The sequence below is a fragment of the Sebastes fasciatus genome, chromosome 1 (genome assembly GCF_043250625.1).
Source record: "Sebastes fasciatus isolate fSebFas1 chromosome 1, fSebFas1.pri, whole genome shotgun sequence".
In the NCBI taxonomy this organism is placed as follows: Eukaryota; Metazoa; Chordata; class Actinopteri; order Perciformes; family Sebastidae; genus Sebastes; species Sebastes fasciatus.
This window is the reverse complement of record NC_133795.1, coordinates 45,448,298-45,463,687: the sequence shown is the minus strand read 5'-3', so window position 1 is coordinate 45,463,687 and position 15,390 is coordinate 45,448,298. Positions and strand designations below refer to the sequence as shown.

General features: G+C 42.1%; 1 protein-coding gene and 1 long non-coding RNA gene across 2 annotated transcripts in view; both read right to left on the bottom strand.

Annotated features, from left to right (window-relative positions):
- rbl1 (retinoblastoma-like 1 (p107)) overlaps positions 1 to 4,028 on the bottom strand; it is a 30,178-nt gene extending 26,150 nt beyond the window's left edge. The window contains exons 1-4 of the mRNA XM_074649710.1: positions 3,435 to 4,028; positions 1,591 to 1,724; positions 362 to 565; positions 138 to 202 (exon numbers count right to left, since the gene is read on the bottom strand). Coding sequence (XP_074505811.1) covers positions 138 to 202; positions 362 to 565; positions 1,591 to 1,724; positions 3,435 to 3,857 — 826 coding nt within the window. The 5' untranslated portion in view covers positions 3,858 to 4,028. The remainder of the gene's footprint in view (positions 1 to 137; positions 203 to 361; positions 566 to 1,590; positions 1,725 to 3,434) is intronic.
- Positions 4,029 to 9,836: 5,808 nt separating this feature from the next.
- LOC141778317 (uncharacterized) lies at positions 9,837 to 13,453 on the bottom strand. The gene is made up of 3 exons (XR_012596049.1): positions 13,369 to 13,453; positions 10,777 to 10,841; positions 9,837 to 10,418 (listed from the first exon to the last, which is right to left on the bottom strand). It is a non-coding gene; the product is annotated as an uncharacterized LOC141778317 (long non-coding RNA).
- Positions 13,454 to 15,390: the final 1,937 nt, after the last annotated feature.

Below are 15,390 nucleotides of genomic sequence, written 5' to 3'. Positions count from 1 at the left end.
AATCGTCAATATACCGATCAGCACAAGCCCGCTCTAGTCCTAACTGACCAATAACTTAAACAGGAATTGTCGGTATTAAGAGGTTCATTAAGTCCATAATGAAACTAAAAACTGAACTTTGAGCTGTTTCTTGGTACCTTTGGTGTAGACAAACAGAGTCCAGCAGAACTTGAACACATCGCTGATGTGACACGGCAGACGCCTGCAGAGCCAAAGAGACGACACACACACACACACACACCGTTAGACTGAGAGTGTGTGTGTTGGCTTGTCTCTCCATAAACAGCAATTACAGAAACAATGACTTCATGTGACAGAGAGAATAAAATCTGGTGTGTGTGTGGCTGTGTGTGTGTCTTGCCTGTGTTTCCGACTGCGTGGTTGCCGTGGCGGCTCCCCTCCCTGCGGGTTCTGAAACATGTCCATGAAGATGGGCTCAAACTTGCGGAAAATCACCGTGGAAACCTCAAAGTTGCGCTCCAGGCGTTCCATGCGCAGCCTGAAGTCCTGTGAGAGGTTGGACATGTCGGCCCACTTCCTCATCTTGGAGAAGAACTGGATCAGACTGGGAGGAAAACATTAGCACTAAAAAGAGACGTAAACAAGGTTTCTGCAGGTTCCACAAATACAAATTTAACACATTAAAATCTCCTTTAATGCGACCCGGAAAGACCTGAACGTATCCGTTTACAACTACTGAGCGTGCACGTGAGCCCCGTTAACTCTCTGTGTGGCCGGCACGTTCAGCACAATCAAAGGAGTGGAGACAGACACTCCGCCTATTCCATCCCCGCCTCCGCTTGACAAGCGAGCGTGTAGGGAGGGTCAGGCTCGCGCTCATTACAGCCCCGTGCTCTCTGGACTGCATTCGTGCATGCAGAGCAGAATAGAGCCTTCGCGAGGGGGCTTTTCCACTCGCGGAGACTGTTCTGTGAGCTCTTATCATAACGTGCAGGCGCCTGGTTTTTATGTGCGTGGGTTTTGTTCGTTATTATCATATGCACATTAATTACAAGGAAGCAGTTGTCGGCTCTAGAATCTCAGGCTCCCTTCAACAACGCTCCTTAAATATGTAGGCCAAAGTGGTGCAAGTTCAAATATATATATATATATATATTATATATGTATATAAATAGCCTTAGTAGTTAGCACTACTGGAATATCAGATGAACATTATCCCAGTTTAACCCTCTCCAGTCTAAACACTGAGTAGACTGCAGAGGGACTAACTCAGTATTTAGAGCCCAGTTGACCCGTTGAGGTTCACTAATGATCACTGAGGCTCACAGACTGGAAAACTAAGTTGGAAAACTAGTTTTGGGTCACAGAAACAGATATTTTTGAAAACGCCTTCTAAAAAAGGTGCAGATTTTTTAAAACTTTAAGTTACCTTTTGTTAGCACCGCTCCTCAGACTAATGACTACTTTACATTAGAAACATATGGAGGCTGAATGGTGATTGAAGGTGAGGTTTGGAGCACTCAGAGGGGCGATGGACAGAAACTCGAATGACCCTCCCTTTCCTCATTGATGCATGTAAAGAGACAGTTGATGACGGCAGAGCGATGACGCTGCTGTGATGAGACTGACCTGAGTTTGGCAGTGCGAAGGATCCTGGTGAGGGAGACACAGTTTCCCTCCATCAGCCCTTTACCCACGGTGGGAGTGGAGCCCTTCCTACAGGCTGCATAGAGAGAACAGGCCAACCAGTGGACCACCTCTCCCTGCACAAACATAGCAGCACATTTAAACAAACACTACACTATGTGTACGTGTCATCTATCTTCATTCTGCATTAACAGAAAGCTCTCCAGCTACTCAATAACCACCAACACGTGCACATAAACAGGAGCATGAAAAGCCAGCAAGACAACAGCAGCAGAACAGTATGAATATGTTTAGAGGAGAAAACACTTTTACATGTGGAGATCAAATCAGCGTACAAATCCAACAAAAGGCTTAAAAAAACAAAACAACATAAATGTAGTTACATTCCAGATTCAGATTATTAAAACTAAATAGAATTAACTCAGGCATGATGATGTATTATTATAGATTAAACTAGCCAGCAGTATATAAAGTTATTATAATGAGCTCCACCTTTACCAGCTGACACATTAATGTCATTATAATACTATAATATAATATACTTTTTTTGCATAATGAGTGTTTTTACTTTTAGTATATTTTGATGCTGATACTTTTGTACTTTTACTGAAGTAAAATTTGAATGCAGAACTTTTACTTTTAACAGAGTCTTTTTTTAGAATGTAGTATTGCTATTTTTACTGAAGTAAAAGATTTGAACACTGAATACTAACCCTATAAAGTAGCAGAAAATAAATATACTCCAATTACCTGAAAATGGAACTTAACAGTACGTGAGTAAAAGTTATTAGTTTCTTTCTGGAAGTAAATAAGCAGTAACCATGTTGGATTCAGGGAACCTGTGATTGTTACAGATATTAGACACTTTACTGAGAAATACGTGATTTAATGTTATTAAGTAGATTCATTGTTGCTTATATATATATATATATATTTTTATTTTATTTTTTACTTCTTTTTATTCCTTTCAACAGGTACAGTCGTACAGCACAATCACATGTTTTGACATGACACAATAGGGTCATAAGTGTCCTGAGGAGGCAGTGCATGAGCTTCTGCATCCCCACAATGTCCATACGTTGTTCCATTAAGTAGGAATGAGCTATATTTTTCGTCCATAGGCCCAGAGAATACATAAATGTACACTGAGGAAAAATAACATGTATATCTATACCTATATTAGGAGAGAAGAGAAGACAAGTATAGAAAAAGAATAAATAGATAAATAAATAAAAATGAGATAAAGTTAGAAAATAGAAATAAAAGAATAGAATATGAATAATTATAAACAAATTAAATAAAAATAAAGAGAAACAAAGTAAATAGTGATGTGGCTTATATTCTGATTGATTTTATTTGTATTATTTGTATCAATCTGAAAAGTAACCAAATCTATTAAATACATGTAGTGCAGTAAAAAGTACAATATGTTACTGTGAGATGTAGTGGAGTAGACGTAGAAAGCAGCAGAACATGGAAATAATCAAGTAAAATACAAGTACCTCAAAATGATACTGAGTAAATGTACTTGATTACTTTAGACCAGTGGACGTAAACAAGCTTCAGTAACCGTGCTGCGTTCAAGGAACCTGTGATTTTACAGACATTCCGGACACTTTACCGATTAATGCATGATCCAACGTTATTAAGTAGATTAATCAAAGTCTAATAGAGAGATAATGAAAACAGTGGTTAGTTGAAGCCCTTTAAACAACAGCGGAGTGTTATTGGACTTTAGTTAACAGCAGTTTAGCAGCAGGTTGTGTCATTAGACGGGGCCAGAGGACGTTAGTTAACGGTAGTTCGTTAGAGGAGGTTCTCATCACCTCCAGAGTGTAGGTGTTCCAGATGGCCGTGAAGGTGTCCATGGTCTCCGTGGCTGTGTGCTCGTCCATATTGAGCTCCTGACACAACGTCTCCAGACTCCTCCGGACCCGGACCGAGCTCTCCTCCATCCGGCCAGACTCGGAGTCAGACGACTCCTCTCCACGCATCCCTACCAGAGAACTACCGGCTAGTTTAAAACTGTATACAAACCCTCCACAGTTACAGTCCAAAACACCAAAACACCACAACACGACGCCAGCTCCAGCTTCCCACGACCACGACCCGGCGGACTTCCGCTCACCGGCCCCACAATGCAGCGCGTTGGCGCGAAAACCGCCGATCATTGACCAATCAGAAGCAAGGGGAGCGTCGGCCCCCAGAGAGAAGGTCGTGTCTGGAAGGTAACCCACAAATTGCGACATCTAGCAGAAACTCTCGCGAGACTTGCTGCCCGACGACCTGACCTGACCTAACCTTAACCATTCAAGATCAACGAACCTGAACTATACAAGGATCAATACCCAACCATAACTATCTCGCGAGAGTTTCCCCAGCTCGAGGGTTACCTTCTAGACACGACCCAGTGACGCTGTTCGCCCAGGCCCAACCCCCTTCACCTGCTCGCGTGCTCCTTCAAACCGTTACTGAACAACCGTGACCTATTCACCACGTTACCAGAGACATTAGGCATCATACACAGGCTCCATTCATATATTCACCACTGTATCCTCACCACTGTAGGACATATGGTAATCATAAGAAACTATAAAAGATAAAAAAAATAGAATAAAAAAGGAAGACAATAATATAAATTATATAAATAATAGCTTAAAAGAATAGTATATAACATTTAGGGGGATCTATTGGCAGACATGGAATATAATATTAATAAGTATGTTTTCTTTAGTGTATAGTTAGTTTTCATTAGAAGGCATACAGAGGGACATTTTAGAATGCGTTAATAGAGATTGTGCCATGGAGAAAAGTGTGGTCTTTGCCTCTCAAATATTTTCGCACTAATAAAGTTTAAATGAATTCACAGGTTCTACTCAGTAAAATCGTTCCTAATGAGATATAAACGGGACATTGAGTCTGAATGCTCATTTTGTAAAAAATTCAGATGAAAACGTTTCACATTTGTTTTGGAATTGTCGTCACACACAGATAATTTTGGTCAGACATTCTCAAGTTCATCCAAACATTTTTCATTGCAGATTTTTCTTTTTGTTTTAAGTACAGTTTATATATCAATACATCAATAAAAATGATCCAATAATATAATAAAAAAACTGACAGTAGCTATTCTGCAAAATGAATACTTTTACTCTTGGTACGTTTTGTATTTTTATACTGTGGTATTACTACTTTTAGACTCTACTTGCATCCATATTATAGTGTTAAATGATTTTACGTCATAATATATCATGACAGGTCCACAAACATGACTCATGGCAATATTTCATTTACTTGTTCTGAAATTCATTATATTTCCTTCAAAATGTCATAAATAAATGTTATACTTCACACACACACACACACACACACACACACACACACACACACACACACACACACACACATATACAGACGTAGGCAAAGTTGTTGGTACCTTCCGTTAAAGAGAGAAAAACCCACAATGGTCACTGAAATAACTTGAAACTGACAAAAGTAATAATAAATAAAAAATTACTGAAAATGAACTAATGAAAATCAGACATTGTTTTTGAATTGTGGTTCAACAGAATCATTTTAAAAAACAAACTAATGAAACTGACCTGGACAAAAAATGATGGTACCCCTAGAAAAGATGTAAAATAATGTGACCATAGGGACATGTTAAACTAAGGTGTGTCCTGTAAATAGCATCACAGGTATCTTCAAACTTGTAATCAGTCAGTCTGCCTATTTAAAGGGTGAAAAGTAGTCACTGTGCTGTTTGGTATCATGGTGTGTACCACACTGAACATGGACCACAGAAAGCTAAGGAGAGAGTTGTCTCAGGAGATCAGAAAGAACATTATAGACCTTCATGTTAAAGGTAAAGGCTATAAGACCATCTCCAAGCAGCTTGATGTTCCTGTGACTACAGCTGCACATATTATTCAGAAGTTTAAGGTCCATGGGACTGTAGCCAACCTCCCTGGACGTGGCCGCAAGAGGAAAATTGATGACATATTGAAGAGACGGATAATACGAATGGTAACCAAAGAGCCCAGAACAACTTCCAAAGAGAGGTGAACTCCAAGGTCAAGGTACATCAGTGTCAGATCGCACCATCTGTTTGAGCCAAAGTGGACTTAATGGAAGACAACCGAGGAGGACACCAAATCATAAAAAAGCGAGACTGGAATTTTCCAAAATGCATATTGACAAGCCACAAAGCTTCTGGGAGAATGTCCTTTGGACAGATGAGACAAAACTGGAGCTTTTTGGCAAGTCACATCAGCTCTATGTTCACAGATGCAAAAATGAAGCATCCAAAGAAAAGAACACTGTACCTAATGTGAAACATGGAGGAGGCTCGGTTATGTTCTGGGGCTGCTTTGTTGCATCTGGCACAGGGTGTCTTGAATCTGTGCAGGGTGCAATGAAATCTCAAGACTATCAAGGCATTCTGGAGCGAAATGTGCTGCCCAGTGTCAGAAAGCTTGGTCTCAGTTGCAGGTCATGGGTCCTCAAACAGGATAATGACCCAAAACACAGCTAAAAACACCCAAGAATGGCTAAGAACAAAACATTGGACTATTCTGAAGTGGCCTTCTATGAGCCCGGATCTAAATCCTATTGAACATCTGTGGAAGGAGCTGAAACATGCTGTCTGGAGAAGGCACCCTTCAAACCTGAGACAGCTGGAGCAGTTTGCTCACGAGGAGTGGGCCAACATACCTGTCGACAGGTGCAGAAGTCTCATTGAGAGTTACAGAAATCACTTGATTGCAGTGATTGCCTCAAAAGGTTGTACAACTAAATATTAAGTTACGGGTACCATCATTTTTGTCCAGGCCAGTTTCATTAGTTTGTTTTTTTAAATGATTCTGCTGAACCATAATTCAAAAACAATATCTGATTTTCATTAGTTAATTTTCAGTGAATTTTTATTTATTATTACTTTTGTCAGTTTCAAGTTATTTCAGTGACCATTGTGGGTTTTTCTCTCTTTAACGGAAGGGTACCAACGATTTTGCCTACGTCTGTATGTGTAAATGTGTTGCACTGACTGGTGTAAACGTGCCCTGTAGTCTGTAGTGTTGTCAGGTGTTGGATCATACAGTAGTTATCATCAGCAGCAGCAGCAGCAGCAGTAATAAAACAGTGAGATCAGGAGGGAGGAGCAGGGAAGCTGCTGGATTTACAACTTTGCCCTGAAACTAATGTGAATAGATAGTCACACAAAGGGAAAATAAATATCCACAGGAATATATTATATAAGTTCATACAATATAAATATAAATAATATAAGTACATAAAACACATATTTAAATATAATTAAAACACAAGCTAAATAATAATAATAAATACATTATTTATTTATTTGTATTATTTTCTATTTTTAATATTATTTTTCTTCTGTTAAACAAGTGGAAAAAAATTCAGGCTGATTTTTTAAACTTTTCTTTTTTTTTCTTATTGAAAACAGGTGGAAGATTATTTTTCATTTTTAGGCGGAGTTATTTAAGTGTTTGTTGTTGTAATACTAATTTAGACCACCAGAGTGCACCACTATCACATGTTCTAAATAGGACTAAGCATTCAGGTTTTCTTCCAGGTGAGTTTTAATTTCTCTGTTCATTCTAAACATAAGGTACATATAGACCGTTTCAACAGCATTGCGTTGCTAGGCAACAGCTTGGGTCCATGGTTGCGTCCTAATTTCCACACTAACATGTTATTTAGTAGCTAAAACACTATGTGAGATATTTTAGTATGAAACCAATAGTATGTGAATTACATACTATTTCCGGTGAAATATTACAGTATGCAATGCTGGACACTATGACAGCATAAATATCCAACAATGCAATGCGGTAGTGATGACAACGTTCATAAGAGACGATGACGGACAGCTCTGTAACATCAATAACACTTTAATTTAACTGTCAGTATCAGATTTCTCTTTGCTAGACCTAATATATATTTTAAATTAATTCAGACTTTGATTCTCACAAACTGTTGTTTTGGTCACATAAGGTTGGCTCCATGGTTACATGTCTCCAACCGGCAAGGAGGCTCTCAGGAAGTGACGATGTAAATTACTGCTCAGCGCGTCTGAAAAGATTCAAACTACTGTTTATTCACACAGAAGTATGTTGAACGATAGAACACATGTTGAGTATGTAGATCAGAGGACAAGGTTTCAGACGTAGTCTTGGTGTTTTGTTCATAAAGTGTTTTTCCAGTCAAACACAGAAGAGAACAACGCAACAGATCCAGGAGAGGCTTCAGAGTTTGGATTAGTTATTGTTGTTCTTGGTGGCTCATCGTTTAAATCTACCTTCATCAACAGAACCATTCCTCAGCTTGTGTACCTAATAAAGTGGCCACTGAGTGTGTCTGAACAGCAGATCTGATTTGAGCCTCTATAAAGAGAAATGTTGGCGGTGGACAGCAGAGGGCGCCACGTTATAGAGAAACAAACCTCTGACCTCTAGAGATGACTAGTACAGAGAGCAGAGATCAGTTATGGGAACATGTGACTGACTGACTTGTGTTTTCTTCAGGCTGATGTTATTAGCAGCCAACCAGGCACACTTTAGATAGGTACTGTATGTGGACATGAACTGTATGTATAGTTTTCCTAAAACTGACCTTGTAGTTTTGGTGCCTAAAGTGTAAAAATAGGCTTCTCAAGGGACTCGAACCATGGCCTCCTGGGTGTTAAGACCCAGACGCACCACGTCGACATCAGTGAGGAAGGACGACTGATGCGTCGCCTCACGTTTCCTTTGTCTCGGCTGACAAGTTGCATTTGAACACACTGCAAAGACTACAGCCGACTGCCAGTTAGCACGTACGATCTGTGCCTGCCTGAGAGGAAATAACTGTCCCCACCAACAGGTGGTCTGTACAAAGAACGTATGTCGATAAGAAGTGAAAATCAACTGGTCGTTCCGTTGCAACATCAGCGCCCAGCAGCAGAGCTACGCCTCTGCCATTTGGGACGCCAGTAAAACGTTCGCCTACAAAGAGGCGTTCAAGAGTCAAACTAAACTCTGATTACATTTGTGACTAATCTCTTAAATGCTATAGTCTGATATAGTGGCTCAATGGATCTTGAATGGGACCAGTTGGTCGTGCTGAGCAGCCAGCAGGCAGACTGAATGAAAGCTAACGTGGCAGCCGCTGTACGTTGTGCTCATGTGTGTGCTGTATGAGCGTGTTACATAACATGTGGTGGTCCCGTTGGTCAGTCGGGGACACTCGCTGCATTGTCAGCAGCTCAGTCTCCAGAGTTTCTGCTCATATCTGCAGGCAGAGCAGCTGCAGAGCCAAAGACAACAAACTGGAGCTCCAGAGGTGTAAACGTTACTGCTGCTAACCGGCGGCCTCTTTCCTAACTGCTGCTCCACGCTTCCTGCCACGATTCCTGCCACGCTGGAAGGTTTGACTAAATCTCTGGGATGCTGATGTGTTGGTCCATTTTACTGTTATAATACTGAGAGAACCAACTCCAAAATCATGTGTGAACCATCATTTAATATCATTTATGCTCTGTTGAGTGAAAAAATTATTTGTAGCAGCTCCACAGCTAATAGCTGTAATCGTGAACCAGGAAGTATAAAGAGCGGTGAACGGCGTGTAAGGAAGAGGTCGGGGTGGATGGGTGGGTCTAAAAACACCAGACTTTCACCGGGAGACCGATGTTCATGTCCCGTGTGAAACCAGAAGTCAACCTTGATTTATTTGTCACGTAACTTCTGAAAGTCAGTTACAGCACTTCTGGAGTTATTTTAACCCAAACCACCATCTTTTACTAAAGCTAACTAAGTAGTTTTATTGCTTAAACCTAACAAAGTAGTTTTATTGCTTAAACCTAACTAAGTATTTTATTGCTTAAACCTAACTAAGGAGTTTCATTTGTCAAACCTAACTAAGTAGTTTTATTGGTTAAACCTAACTAAGTAGCTTTATTGCTTAAACCTAACTAAGGAGTTTCATTTGTTAAACCTAACTACGGAGTTTTATTGCTTAAACCTAACTAGTAGTTTTATTGCTTAAACCTAACTAAGTAGTTTTATTTTGAAAAGACTGGAGCGGAATTTGACACGCTCGTCACATGTTGCTGAACATTTGTAGGAAAACGCACGAAAAATACGTTGTTGAAAGTCGTGCTGAGCGTTGTCAAATCAAATCAAATAAATTTATTTTTGTATAGCGTCAAATCACAACAGAAGTTATCTCAAGACGCTTTATATATAGAGCAGGTCTATGACCGTACACCATAGTTTAGAGACCCAACAGGATCCACCAAGCGCGCTCTGGCCAGGAAAAACTCCCAGATTACTGGGAAGAAACCTGGAGCAGAACCGGGCGCAGGGCGGGCGGCCATCTGCCGAGACCGGATGGGGGATAGATAGATAGATAGATAGATAGATAGATAGATAGATATAGAGAGAGAGAGAGAGAGAGAGAGAGAGAGAGAGAGAGAGAGAGAGAGAGAGAGAGAGAGAGAGAGATAGAGAAGCAGCCACAATAGTAGCCTAGCAGCTGTAATAGCTAATACAAGTAGGACTGATAACACAAAACCAATAGTGGTGGATGGAAAGAGTGATAAAACAACTATCGGAAATGATATCATTGGGTCGTCCCCAGACGGGCTTTCAAGAGGAGCTTCCAGCTGTCTCAGTCCACCATACATCTTGCTAGCTCGCCAGCACTGTCCAGCATCTCTCCTCAGTACGTCCATGTGTGTTGGTGTGGGACGTCCCTGCGATCGATGCCCGTGCGTTGGTTCCCGCAGCATTAGCATGCTTGTTGTGTCGTGCCTATGAACAGGAATCAAATAGATTAAATTTCATGACTATTTCATGACCTGCTGTGAGACTGTGATGGTAAGACACACACAGAGAGATGGAGGGTCCAACAAACACAGGGCTTTCATCAGGAGACCGCTATTCATGTGTCATTTTCACTGTTCAAACGTAGTAGTTTTTAAGCCCAACCATGTCGTTTCATTTTTAAACCTAACTATAGTGGTTTTGTTGCCTAAACCAAAGTAAGTATTTTTGTTTAATTCACAACGTTAATCACGTTTACTGCGACAGGAAAGTGACGCTGAGGGGTCTGACAAAGCGTCAGTATGTGATGAGTAGTGATGAGGACGTGTTGGACCTTTTGTCTCACCTGATCCCGGAGCTGAGGAGGTTCGTCCAAGCACTCATTGATTTGTCAGAGGATGACAACGGACGCTGAAGAAAAGACAAGAAACAGAAAAAATGGATTTGTAGACTGACTGACTGACTGACTGACTGACTGACTGACTGAGGGAAATGAAAATTACTGAGGCTCACATTGGGATAACTCAAAAATGTTGAAGGAAAAGTATTTAAACTATTGTGATTGTAACCTTTAAATGATTAAAGGTTATATAGATAGAAACCTGTCTGTCAGCGATCTGTCACTGTGATCTCATTAGTGGAAATGTCTCTCTCTCTCTCTCTCTCTCTCCCTCTCTGTCTCTCTCTCTCTCTCTTTCTATCTCTCTCTCTCTCTCTCTGTCTCTCTCTCTATCTCTCTCTCTCAGTCTCTCAGCACAGACTAATGTGTCACACATGGCGCTCTTATTACGCTTTAGATTACAGGCCCAAAATATTATAGATGGACTGAAAACATGAAATATTCTTACCCAGAGGCAGCGGGAGGAAAACTGAATCATACCATGACACCATCAGACCATCAGACCATCACACCATCCCACCATCAGACCATCAGACCATCAGACCATTACACCATCACACCATCACACCATCACACCATCAGACCATCACACCATCACACCATAACACCATCAGAACATCACACCATCAGACCATCACACCATCAGAACATCAGACCATCAGACCATCACACCATCAGAACATCACACCATCAGACCATCAGACCATCACACCATCAGAACATCACACCATCAGACCATCAGAAAATCACACTATCACACCATCAGATCATCACACCATCAGACCATCACACCATCAGACCATCACACCATCAGAACATCACACTATCACACCATCAGATCATCACACCATCAGACCATCAGACCATCACACCATCAGACCATCACACCATCAGACCATCACACCATCAGAAAATCACACTATCACACCATCAGACCATCACACCATCAGACCATCAGACCATCAGACCATCACACCATCAGAACATCACACCATCAGACCATCAGAACATCACACCATCAGACCATCACACCATCAGAAAATCACACTATCACACCATCAGATCATCACACCATCACACCATCAGACCATCACACCATCAGAACATCACACTATCACACCATCAGATCATCACACCATCACACCATCAGACCATCAGACCATCACACCATCAGACCATCACACATCACACCATCAGACCATCACACATCACACCATCAGATCATCAGACCATCACACCATCAGACCATCACACCATCAGAACATCACACCATCAGACCATCAGACCATCACACCATCAGAACATCACACCATCACACCATCAGACCATCAGAACATCACACCATCAGAACATCAGACCATCAGACCATCAGACCATCACACCATCACACCATCAGACCATCACACCATCAGACCATCAGAACATCAGACCATCACACCATCAGACCATCAGACCATCAGACCATCACACCATCAGACCATCACACCATCACACCATCAGACCATCAGAACATCACACCATCAGACCATCAGACCATCACACCATCAGAACATCACACCATCAGAAATCACACCATCAGAACATCACACTATCACACCATCAGATCATCACACCATCAGAACATCACACTATCACACCATCAGATCATCAGACCATCACACCATCAGACCATCAGACCACCACACCACCACACCATCACACCATCACACCATCAGCCCATCACACCATCACACCATCAGACCATCAGACCATCAGACCATCAGACCATCAGACCATCAGAACATCAGAACATCACACCATCAGACCATCAGACCATCAGAACATCACACCATCAGACCATCAGACCATCAGAACATCACACCATCAGACCATCACACCATCAGACCATCACACCATCAGAACATCACACCATCACACCATCAGACCATCACACCATCAGACCATCACACCATCAGAACATCACACTATCACACCATCAGATCATCACACCATCAGACCATCACACCATCAGACCATCAGACCATCAGAACATCACACCATCAGACCATCACACCATCACACCATCAGAGCATCAGACCATCACACCATAAGACCATCACACCATCAGACCATCAGAACATCACACCATCAGACCATCACACCATCGGACCATCACACCATCACACCATCACACCATCACACCATCACACCATCAGACCATCAGACCATCAGACCATCAGATCATCAGACCATCAGACCATCAGACCATCACACCATCAGACCATCAGACCATCACACCATCAGACCATCAGACCATCAGACCATCACACCATCATACCATCAGAACATCACACCATCAGATCATCAGACCATCAGACCATCACACCATCAGATCATCAGACCATCACACCATCAGACCATCAGAACATCACACCATCAGACCATCAGACCATCACACCATCAGACCATCATACATGGAGACGATATCCACTGTGACCAGTCTAATAGTGTATTATAAATCCTGTATAGAGGTTTAGGATGCTGTGACTCTTCATTCACCTGAGCTGAGTCCCAAAACATGATCAAACTGGGTCGGTCCACGGGGTCGGTCCACGGGGTCGGTCCACGGGGTCCGTCCACGGGGTCGGTCCACTTTAACCTCTGAAGATACAAAAACAAAGATGATCAGAGCTGAGCAGAGTTTAGTCATCATGTGAGCCGTACTGGACAAAATGATGAGACGTTTCTTTCACCATCAGCCCTGGAAATGTTTTTATAAACAAGTCTGTGTTTTCTTCTACTCTTGTACACTGACATTTCAACAGCAGTATCAATATACTTGAAGTGTACTACTTTTTCGTAACGTAACCCGTGTGGTATGTACTGTAACCATGCAGGTTTTATCTACTGAGATGTTGACATTTCTGCTTCCAACCAGAAACAACGGAGGAAGTTTTTTTGTGCTGCACACTGTAATTAATCTGTCAATCTCTGCATCTATCTGGCTGCTGCAGTGTTCTCTTTTTTTGGTGCAATTTGGACACGCAACAAGTTCAATATTCAGTAGTACTTACTCCACCTCTGACCTGCTTTATAAACCGCTCACATGAGTTCAAAAGAACAGAAAGAAACCAAATATGATGTTATATATCCATGTGAGGTGAACCCTGATCCTGAATCCACCTCGGATCAGTCCTTTGCCACGACACACGCACGCACGCACGCACACGCACACACACACACACACACACACACACACACACACACACACACACACACGCACACACACACACTTTGCTGTAACACACACTCACTCACACACACACACACACACACACACACACACACACACACACACACACACACACACACACACACACTCAGGCTGCCTGTAGGAGGTTTAGCTCACATGACCACCTGATGCTGCTTTATCTGACCGAACTAAAGGGCCAACAGATCAGCCGTCTCATCAGGTGTGTGTGTATGTGTGTGTGTGTGTGTTTCAGATCAGCTGCTGCTCTTCTTCAGATGTTTTTTACTGGCCCAATTCCAATCCGGTCCCTCCACCCTCCCACAACGTGAAAGAGTGAGGAGGTAGAGGGTATATACAGTGGAGGAAATAAGTATTTGATCCCTTGCCGATTTTGTAAGTTTGCCCACTTACAAAGAAAAGAACGGTCTATAATTTTAATGGTAGGTTTATTTTAACAGTGAGAGACAGAATATTAAAAAAAAAATCCAGAAAATCACATCATATAAAAGTTAGAAATTGATTTGTATTTTATTGTGGGAAATAAGTATTTGATCCCCTAGCAACCAACAAGAATTCTGGCCCCCACAGACCGGTTAGATTAGTCCTCTCGCTTTAAGAAAGTACTCCGAATCTCAACTCGTGACCTGTATAAAAGACAACTGCCATTATTCGGAAATGGAAGAAACACAAAATGACCATCAATCGCCCTCGGTCTGGGGCTCCACGCAAGATCTCGTCTCGTGGGGTAGGTAGGGTGAGGGATCAGCCCAGAAATACACGGGAGGAACTTCTTAATGATCGCAAGACAGCTGGGACCACAATCACCAAGAAAACCATTGGTAACACACTACACCGTAATGGTTTAAAATCCTGCAGCGCCCGCAATGTCCCCCTGCTCAAGAAGGCACATGTACAGGCCCGTCTGTTTGCCAATGAACACCTGAATGATTCAGAGAAGGCTTTGGAGAAGGTGATGTGGTCAGATGAGACCAAAATCGAGCTCTTTGGCATCAACTCGACTCGCCGTGTTTGGAGGAAGAGAAATGCTGACTATAACCCCGAGAACACCATCCCCACCGTCAAGCATGGAGGTGGAAACATCATGTTTTGGGGGTGTTTCTCTGCTACGGGGACAGGACGACTTCACCGCATCGAAGGGAGGATGGACGGGGCCATGTGCCGTGAAATGTTGGGCGACAACCTCCTTCCCTCAGCCAGGACACTGAAAATGGGTCGTGGATTGGTCTTTCAGCACGACAATGACCCAAAACATACGGCCAAGGCAACAAAGGAGTGGCTCAAGAAGAAGCACAGTAAGGTCATGGAGT